General features: G+C 36.2%; 1 protein-coding gene across 1 annotated transcript; it reads left to right on the forward strand.

Moving 5' to 3' along the window:
• The first annotated feature begins 3,687 nt into the window (after nucleotides 1-3,687).
• On the forward strand, nucleotides 3,688-8,778 carry LOC133336248 (uncharacterized). Its single transcript, XM_061544531.1, has 5 exons — nucleotides 3,688-6,769; nucleotides 6,816-7,357; nucleotides 7,415-7,576; nucleotides 7,756-7,832; nucleotides 8,220-8,778. The coding sequence occupies exons 1-5, from the start codon at nucleotides 3,688-3,690 to the stop codon at nucleotides 8,776-8,778; spliced, it is 4,422 nt and encodes a 1,473-aa protein (XP_061400515.1).
• Nucleotides 8,779-10,905: the final 2,127 nt, after the last annotated feature.

The raw sequence follows: 10,905 nt of genomic DNA on the forward strand, positions 1-10,905 counted from the left end.
ATCATTATTCGAAATGTTTCAAATTTATATTTAATCCGAAAGTATATTATGTAGCTAAATTAATGTTTATTTATTTTAATAATAAAAAGATCCGCGGGGATATGCTAGTAAATAAATAAAATAATTATGTAGGTCGGTCACCAACATACCTTAAATGCTATGTAAGCAAAATAAGTAATGTATTAACGAAATTTAAAACCATTGCAAAAGTTAATGGTCAAATGGCCAATGAACTTAAATAAAGAAAATGGTATGTAACAATAAAATAATCAAAATGAGTTATATATTAATGGTGTATTAGCAGTTTAGCAACGTGTGGTGTATATGTATATGAAACCCCCCGGTGGATAGGCAAAGTCTTTTAGAGTGTTGGTGTGCTAAACAATTACCACAGTATTTTAACCTCTCAACTGCTTTCTGTCGATATTTCGCGCTTACAGATAAAAATGTGCTGAATCTTCGCAGTGGATGGATTTTATGGTATATACGGCATTTATATGGACTTGATTTGTTGCTACTCCGGGAGGTCTCATCTGTATTTATGGATAGATCCTTCTATCATTAACTTTTTTTGGTGACCCGGCGTGATACTGGCGCTAACTAATCCGAAGCATTTTTTGGTGACGTTATATACGAAGTGTGAGGACGTAACGCACGCATACCAATTTCAAGAAAACAGGAGGAAATTGCCTGTAACTAAAATTTTTTGGTGACGTTATACACAATGTGTGAGGACGTAACGTAACGCATGCGTACCAAGAAAACAGGAGAAAATTGCCTTACCACAATGCCGTTACTCACTACTACATCAACAAACAACAATGGCAAGCCTTCAAGACCTTATTTCTCAGCAGGAAGAAAGAGGCAGTAATTTCGAAAAAAATCGCCGCTCATATAAAGAAAGCTCCGCTTGAAAGAAGAGCGGAAGAATTCTACAGGGGCAAGTATGATGAACAAAGGCTGTTATGGCAGGGTTTGGATAAGGCAGAAAACAGAATCCGTGATGATCTATCTTTGTCAGAGGATGACCCGTTCGTTGCTCGGAAACTATATACCTCAACAATAGAATATAAATAAATGGGAAATGAAGAAACTGATGTCTACCAAAAGCAAGCCAAATCCCACGACGAAATACTGCCGCAGATTGAAGATCCATCGAAAATAGGATTTAATCAAGAAATCTACGATATGCTGGAAGATTCAGTACAAGACAACTTAATAAAACTAGCTGTCCTGAAAGACAAATGCATCGCAACCATGGCCATTGCACCTCAACTGGGGTGTGACATTATAGCACACAGTGCACTTTCGCTACCGAAGGCAACAGTTGAGGGACTGTTACCTTCAACGGGGATTGTTTGAAGTGGCGGCAGTTCTATGAATTTTTCTTGGAGATGGTAGACAAACAGTCTCCCCCAAGTATTAAAAAAATGAGGTATCTCAAAACCAATTTATTTGGCGAGGCTGCCAAACTAATCAGTCATTTATCCTTGACAGAGGATAATTACTGAACGTTATAACAATAAAGGGGTTCTTTTTTCCACTCTGGTAGACCGGATATTGAGTCAACCAAATGGAATTTCATCAACGGCTTCCATCAAGGCTCTCCATGACACTACAGGGGACTATATGCTAGCCCTCAACAAATATGAATGGAACCGGTAGAGGTACATATCTGAATCTTGGTATGTAGTTTAAGCTATTACAAATATAATGATATGCAAAATATTTTTTGAAAATTAGTAAAAAAATTTTTGAAATTATTACTAAAAAACATGGAAATTAGTACTAAACGGCACCAAAAACACAAAATATTGCACTGTGTGCAAAAAAGTGTAATACTGAAATTCGGCATGTAGCTTTCTATATTTTAAAAAGTGGAATACGCCAAAAACTTAGTAAATTGTACCTAACGGTACAAAAAAGTACTAAATATTGTGTACGGTAGAACGGATAAATATAGAAACCTGTTATTAAATACTTATCTGGAACTATGACAATAAACCTTTATGTATAAATATTTTCCAGAAATAAGTTCTAAAATGTACAACATATTGTATACTGCGGAACGGGTGGATATAGAATTTGGTACAAGGTTTTTTCTATGAAAAACAATGCTTTTCACAATTTTGTTTGACATTTGTACTTAAAGTACTAAATATTGTATATAAATATTTTTTTTTTTTTTGACAAATTGTGCTTGATATAAATAAATAGGAAAGGATAAAGACAGATATCCAACTTTTAGTATTTATCTTTGACTATGGCAAATAAAGTGTTTTTTGAAAATGTTGGGTCGCCGCATAAAACATCGAATTATGCATTAATGTAATTTTATTAGTTTTGTATTTTATTATTTTTTGTTTCATTTGCATTTTTTTGATTGTATTTCAATTTAGTTATTTCGCAATTAATTTCACTTAATTTTACATTTAAATGCATTTATTTTGTACTATTGACCCACTGTGATCTTGTTACATTTTATTTCTAGTTTTTACTCTTCTAATCATTTGTGTTGTAACCCGTTAGTGTTGTTTGAATTGTTGTTTCTCGCTTCTCTTCTTGTAATAGTAATATATTGTTCTCGTTACAATATATTTTGTTTTCTTGCACTTACATTGGTTATGCATGCACATATAGGAACAATGAAATCGAAACATTGGAAGTGAGAACCAATAATAATAACAACAACAGTCCCCCTTATGTATTGTAACAGATAGGCTTGAGATGAATATGTTTTAAATAAAGAATTATTGTTAACGTTGAAACCGACAGAGCAACGTCGTCTTTTTTTTGTTTGCATTGACACACGGCCGCACAGTGCTTTGCACCTACAAATAAATTATCTGTCCCGTCGAACATTTCAGCGGCATATAGATAACAATTATAATTTAGTTAATTGCTCTATATTGCTGCCGGTGAGGAAAAAGCTCCTTATCGTACATTTTGGCGCCCAACGTGGGGCAATAATTTATATTGCGCGGTCCTGATATATCCAAGACTTTGTCGATGTTTCGAAAAATAAAAACTTTCCATATTACAACTTACATCAAGTGTATGCTCATTGCGAAGTGCAACTATCGCCTACAGAATTGACTTTAAAGGGCTCCTTTCCTTGCGAGCAAATTAAAATAGTTTTTACAAATATTTGGTGGGTCCAAAGGACAATTGTTTTGAGAAATTATAAACTGTGTGTTGTGGCATAAAATAAAGTATTCTGAAACGTTTTGTGGTTCAATTATTAATAAATAATAATCAAATGCCTTCATCAGTGATTTTTCAAATAAGAAACGGAATAAAATCACATATTGGTCCAAAATTTTCTGGCTCATCAATACCAGAATTTGTGTAATAAAAATAATATTACAGACTATTTTCGGCTCAGCAGAGACTTACTTAAAAGGACATAACATATATATAAAAACTGTAGTTCGATTTTCCGTTGATTGTTGTACATAATAAATACATTAATTACTCTTGATTGTTCTGGTAAATAGTGGTGAATATTGGACTTTGTCGTGCCCGCTATTCAAATACATACAATACATAGATAGAACTTTAAACGAATTTTCGGACATTTTGTGGCGTCTTTTACAGTGGTTAATAAAATTGTTTCACTGATTTTAATAAAAAATTAGTGGACATTTTGGCTTTGAGAATTGTTTCAAAATAGTTTGGAGTTCTAAAATGAGCCTCGAGGAAGCTAAACAGCAACGGGCTAACACAAAGAAAAGTATTACCCGAATCAAAAATCAAGTCGAAGCTAATGCAAGGGGTGAAGGAAGGACGCTGTCGTCGGCGGAACTGAAATGTCGTTTAGGGATTTTGGAGTCGTATTTCAAACAAATCTTGTCGTTCCAAACCCAAATTGAGAAATTTGATCCAGATGACAATGGTCGACTTGAAATCGAGGATTTATATATTGCATGTAAAATGAGTATCCAGTCCCAGCTTAGCGAAGATGTCCACAACACATCGCTTTCTGACTCAACTATTTGTTTCCAAGCACCCAGCCACAAGTTGCCTGCACTCAAATTGCCCACTTTCGGTGGTAAGTACAGTGAGTACAAAAATTTTATAACGTCGTTCAACCAAGTGATCGATCGTGAGGTTGGCCTTTCTAATATCGAAAAGTTCAATCATTTGCTTAACTGCCTCCATGGACAGGCACTGGAAACTGTAAAGGCTTTCCAGATTACAAATGAAAACTACCCAAAGGCTCTAGAAAGGCTAAAGATGCGTTATGACAATAGTTCGCTGATATTCATGGAAAATATAACCAACCTTTTTGAACTTCCTAGCATGTCAAAGCATAATTGCACACAACTTCGTAGTCTTGTGGACAATGTTTCTGCTCTATACAGTTCTTTGCTCTCTCTGGGCTCGCATAGTGACATCGCACAGTCAATGCTTATCTACATAGTGATGGAGAAAGTGGACGATGACACAAAAAGAAAATGGAAAGATTCTTTAGACTTCACCAAACTGTCGTCATGGAACGATTGCTTAAAGGTTGTGGAAAGACATTGCCAATTTCTGGAATCGGTTGAAACCAGTCATACTCATGTTGCCTCTCGTAAGTCCAATCAACAGTCTGGTAAGTTCAATGATAAAGCTTCTAGATCCGGCTCCAGTTTTTCTGTTTCAAAACGTGTTTGCCAGCTTTGCTCAAAATCTGACCACACAATTAGTCGCTGTACTCGCTTTAAGGAAATGAATGTCAGTGAACGTTTTGAAAATGTCAAACGACTTGGCCTTTGTCTAAATTGTTTATCGAAAGGGCATCATGTTAATAGCTGTTCATCCTCATTTAAGTGTAAAACTTGTTCTCGTTCGCATCACAGTATGCTTCATCGGTGTCAGTCTGCACCAAGGCCCTCGTCCCCTGCTTCTGTCACCTTGAATGAAAATCCCGCCTCGGTCCACACCCATGTGGAAAAAGCTTCGCCGGAACAGATATTGCTTGCTACTGCTATTATTCTTGTTCGTGATTCTACTGGTTGCTACCAATTGGGACGAGCTTTGTTGGATTCTTGCTCCCAATTGAATTTCATGACTGATGACTTTTCTAGAAAGCTACATTTGCCTCGAGCAAAACATACTACTGTTGTTGCTGGTATTGGAAACTCTCATAGTAATAGCAGATATAGGACGTCAACAAATGTCAAATCTCGATTAACTGATTTCGAAGCTACACTCTCGTTTTGTGTTACGCCTCATATCTCATATCAACCCGATTCTGAATTAGATGTCTCGTCGTGGAATTTGCCTCCAAATACCCAGCTTGCAGATGAAGATTTTTTTAAATCCAAACGTATAGATTTGCTCATTGGTACAGATACATTTTTTGATATCTTGTCAGTTGGCCAAATTAAACTTGGACCTAATTTGCCCAAATTACATAAAACGCTATTCGGTTGGATTGTAGTTGGTCGTTATCAATCCAAGAGTACTAGTTCCTCTTGTATGTTCACAATAGAAGAAGAGGTCGATTTGAAATTACAGCGCTTATGGGAAATCGAAGAAATCTCACTTGACTCAAATGGTTTGACTCCTGAACAAATTGATTGTGAATCATTTTTCAACCATAATGTCCATCGCGAATCTACCGGGAGGATTATTGTGAGATTGCCCTTTAAGGAACCTGCTGAGACATTAGGTCTCTCTCGGGACAGGACTGTTAAGAGATTTACCTCCCAAGAAAGGCGCTTTGCTCGTGACTACAATCTTAAATCTCAATACATTGCGTTTATGAAGGAATATGAAGATTGTGGACATATGAGTTTAGTTCGAAATCCTCGGTTAGATGTACCTCATTTTTTCATCCCTCACCATTGTGTCTTCAAGCTCAACAGTACGTCAACTAAACTTCGTGTGGTATTCGATGCCTCGTGTCCAACATCGTCTCAGAAATCGTTAAATGACATTATCATGGTTGGTCCAACAATTCAGGATGAGTTGTACAAAATTCTACTGCGTTTTCGTCTTCATCGCTACGCTCTATCAGCGGATATAATAAAAATGTATCGTCAGATCCTTATAGATCCTCGTGATAGAAGATTTCAATACATTTTATGGAGAAATTCGGAAGAAGAGGAAATTCGTACATATGAGCTTAATACCGTTACTTATGGAATGTCGTCTGCCCCTTATCTCGCCATTCGAAGTCTTCACTATCTCGCTGACCAATATTCAGAGCAATTGCCACTTGGCTCAAAAACTATCAAATCGTCATTTTATGTGGACGATTTTCTGGGTGGTGCGGACTCAGTCGAAGAATTGGCTCAAATTAAGCGAGAAGTTACTGAAGTTCTAAATCATGGCTGTTTCGAATTGGATAAGTGGCACTCAAACCATAAAGATTTCCAGCATGACAACACAACAAAGGATTTGAATATTGACGACACTGCTATAACTAACGCTCTTGGTATCACTTGGGATCAACATAAGGACGTGTTCCTATTTTCTTTCTCGCCTAAGACTGAAATTTCGGAGAAAATCACGAAACGCACCATTTTGTCACTTTCATCGTCTCTTTATGATCCCCTTGGACTCCTGGCTCCTATTATTATCAAATCGAAAATCATCATGCAGGAGTTATGGATTCTGAAAATTGGTTGGGACGAATCTATTCCCCAAGAACTGCACTCAGCATGGAATAATTTTGTTTCCGATCTCAAAACTCTATCTTCGCTTCACATTCCTCGCTATGTTCTCGCTGCAAATTCTCAACAAGTTCAACTACACGGGTTTTCCGATTCATCTATTCGTGCGTTTTTACCTTCGCGTAAAATCTTGTTCTGGAAATGTTTCAGTACGCCTATTTACTGCTAAATCTCGTGTTGCACCTACAAAAAGACAATCACTACCAAAGCTCGAATTGTGTGGAGCCCAACTTTTGGCAAGACTATACTCCAAGATAAAAAACCTGACCTCGCCCCCAAACCTCCAAGTGTTTCTTTGGTCTGATTCTCAATTGGTTCTTCATTGGCTCAAGCAGCACTCCTCTACGTTATCAGTATTTGTTGGCAACAGAGTGTCAGAAATTCAGGATCTCACTAATGGCTGCGTTTGGCGTCATGTCCCAACACATTTCAATCCAGCTGATATTGTCTCTCGTGGTTCTTCTGTGAAAGAACTGTCCTCATCAATCTGGTTCAACGGTCCAGAATTCCTTGCACTCGATCCCATTCAATGGCCGCATAACAAAATGCATAAATTATCGGATGAAAGTCAACTAGTAATTGACAAGGAAAAACGCAAAACTGTCCTTTGCCTAAAGGTCAAATCTAACTACATCTTGGATTGCATCGAAAAATATAGCTCGTATTTGAAAATAATACGTGTTGTCGCCTGGGTGCTTCGTTTCGCACAAAAACGGAAAACTAATATTTTCCATTCTGAATATTTGCAGCCCCAAGAACTGGAGAATGCGTTGATTCGTATAGTTGTCAACATACAGAAGCAACATTATCAAGATGATATACATCGAGTTCAGAAGAAAAAAGATCCTCAAGGCACTCTGAGGTGTCTCAATCCCTTCATCGACTCATCATCTGGTGTTAATTTGCTGAAGGTTGGAGGTCGTCTAGAATACGCAGCTATTTCTGAAGGCTAAAAGCACCCAATTATATTGCCCAGCAAAAATCATTTCGTTACGTGTTTTGTACGCCATTTACATGTTCAAAATTAACACGCTGGACCTAAGGCTCTAATGGCTCTAATACGTGAAAAATTCTGGATCATCAATTCAAGAAACCTGTGTCGTCGTATCGTGAACTCGTGCCCACAATGTATACGATATCGCCCGAAATTGTTGACGCAGATGATGGGTAATTTACCGGTAGAACGACTCAATCCCTCCAGGCCCTTCGCCAGGTGTGCCGTCGACTTTTGTGGTCCTGTCACACTTACCTAAGGATCAGAGGAAAGGTTCCGTATAAAACGTACATTGCCGTATTCATTTGTCTCGCTACTAAGGCAGTCCACATTGAAGTTGTTTCGGATCTATCAACTGATGCCTTCATTGCAGCTCTCAAAAGGTTGATTGGACGCAGAGGTTTGCCCACAGATATATTCTGTGATAATGCTACAAATTTCGTTGGAGCAAATTCTAAGTTGTCGCAACTAAAGTCGTTCCTTTTCGATTGTAAAAACTCAAATGCTATTATAAACTATTGCACTAATGAATTCATAAACTTTCGTTTTATCCCCCCTAGGGCACCACATTTTGGCGGATTGTGGGAGGCGGCCGTCAAGTCAGCCAAAGGTCATCTGACGAAGGCTCTGTCAAACACTAGACTCACCTATGAGGAATTGTCTACCGCTATGGTTGAAATAGAAGCAATTTTAAACTCGAGGCCGATTTCACCTCTATCTTGCGATCCTAGCGACTCTGAGGCACTTACGCCAGGCCATTTTTTAATCGGCGCTCCCATGCGAAGTTTGCCAGAACGTGATGTCCTAACGAAAGAAGTCAACAATCTTGAATACTGGGCACGAATATGCGCTATCAAGCAAAGTTTTTGGAATAAGTGGTCCCACGACTACATTAATGAACTTCAAACCCGCAACAAATGGATTGCATCCAACCCTAATGTCAAACCTGGCTCTCTCGTTATTGTTCGAGAAGACAATCTACCCCCACAACAATGGCTCATGGGCAGAATCATCGATATTATACGTGGAAGAGATGCCCGTGTCCGCGTCGTAGACATAAAAACTACAAGGGGAGTAATGCGTCGCCCTATTCACAGATTAGCTCTACTACCTTCTTGAAAGTGTCCTTTCAATGGGGCCGGTATGTTGGGTCGCCGCATAAAACATCGAATTATGCATTAATGTAATTTTATTAGTTTTGTATTTTATTATTTTTTGTTTCATTTGCATTTTTTTGATTGTATTTCAATTTAGTTATTTCGCAATTAATTTCACTTAATTTTACATTTAAATGCATTTATTTTGTACTATTGACCCACTGTGATCTTGTTACATTTTATTTCTAGTTTTTACTCTTCTAATCATTTGTGTTGTAACCCGTTAGTGTTGTTTGAATTGTTGTTTCTCGCTTCTCTTCTTGTAATAGTAATATATTGTTCTCGTTACAATATATTTTGTTTTCTTGCACTTACATTGGTTATGCATGCACATATAGGAACAATGAAATCGAAACATTGGAAGTGAGAACCAATAATAATAACAACAACAGTCCCCCTTATGTATTGTAACAGATAGGCTTGAGATGAATATGTTTTAAATAAAGAATTATTGTTAACGTTGAAACCGACAGAGCAACGTCGTCTTTTTTTGTTTGCATTGACACACGGCCGCACAGTGCTTTGCACCTACAAATAAATTATCTGTCCCGTCGAACATTTCAACGGCATATAGATAACAATTATAATTTAGTTAATTGCTCTATATTGCTGCCGGTGAGGAAAAAGCTCCTTATCGTACAGAAAATATTCCTTGAAAATTTTTAAAAAAAAATTTCTGACTGTTACATGAAACCTGTTATTAAATACTTATCTGGAACTATGACAATAAACCTTTATGTATAAATATTTTCCAGAAATAAGTTCTAAAATGTACAACATATTGTATACTGCGGTACGGGTGGATATAGAATTTGGTACAAGGTTTTTTCTATGAAAAACAATGCTTTTCACAATTTTGTTTGACATTTGTACTTAAAGTACTAAATATTGTATACGCCAAAACGAGTAGAGGTAGACTCCTGAAATTGTGTATGCATATTTAGACATAACAAATTAAAAAAATATATAAATATTTGTTTTTTTTTTTTGACAAATTGTGCTTGATATAAATAAATAGGAAAGGATATAGACAGATATCCAAATTTTAGTATTTATCTTTGACTATGGCAAATAAAGTGTTTTTTGAATATATTCCTTGAAAATTTTTAATAAAAATTTCTGACTGTTACATGAAATATAGTTTCCAATCCCACATCGATCTATACTACAGCGAATAATTATGTGAACTTTAGTTTAAACTTTCGATGTAGTGAGTAAAAGAGCCGCTGGACACAACAATTACTAAATTATAGGCACTTGCAAATGTTTCTACAATGTCTACCATAACAGTTCTGATATTTATTTCCAATTATGTTTCCAACCACACTGGAAATATATAATACTGCAGCGACTTCCGATGTAATGAATAATGGACCTAATGTCGAGGATATACAAAAATATAGAAAAATTTTTCCAATCAAGATTTTGTAACACGTTTCGCACCAGAAGTACTAAATTTCTGCAATTTTTATATTACAAATTCGTACCATTTTTTTATATTTTACCATTTGTATTAAATTACCGAAAGAAGTTTATAAAACGTATTATGGTACACTTTCAGGAAATATAAATACAAGTTCATAAAAAATTAAGATATAGGACCTATCATTATTCGAAATGTTTCAATTTTATATTTAATCCGAAAGTATATTGTGTAGCTAAATTAATGTTTATTTATTTTAATAATAAAAAGATCCGCGGGGATATGCTAGTAAATAAATAAAATAATTATGTAGGTCGGTCACCAACATACCTTAAATGCTATGTAAGCAAAATAAGTAATGTATTAACGAAATTTAAAACCATTGCAAAAGTTAATGGTCAAATGGCCAATGAACTTAAATAAAGAAAATGGTATGTAACAATAAAATAATCAAAATGAGTTATATATTAATGGTGTATTAGCAGTTTAGCAACGTGTGGTGTATATGTATATGAAACCCCCCGGTGGATAGGCAAAGTCTTTTAGAGTGTAGAGTCAACTGCTTTCTGTCGATATTTCGCGCTTACAGATAAAAATGTGCTGAATCTTCGCAGTGGATGGATTTTATGGTATATACGGCATTTATATGGACTTGATTTGTTGCTA

The sequence above is a fragment of the Musca vetustissima genome, unplaced genomic scaffold (genome assembly GCF_032173495.1).
Source record: "Musca vetustissima isolate MV318-11 ecotype Yass unplaced genomic scaffold, APGP_CSIRO_Mvet_v1 utg15044, whole genome shotgun sequence".
Taxonomy (NCBI): domain Eukaryota; kingdom Metazoa; phylum Arthropoda; class Insecta; order Diptera; family Muscidae; genus Musca; species Musca vetustissima.

Coding starts and splice junctions, on each gene's coding strand:
- LOC133336248 (XM_061544531.1), top strand. CDS start 3,688: ATGAGCCTCGAGGAAGCTAAACAGCAACGGGCTAACACAAAGAAAAGT. Junction 7,358..7,414: donor TAATACGTGTTGTCGCCTGG/GTGCTTCGTTTC, acceptor GAATATTTGCAG/CCCCAAGAACTGGAGAATGC. Junction 7,577..7,755: donor CTGGTGTTAATTTGCTGAAG/GTTGGAGGTCGT, acceptor CATCAATTCAAG/AAACCTGTGTCGTCGTATCG.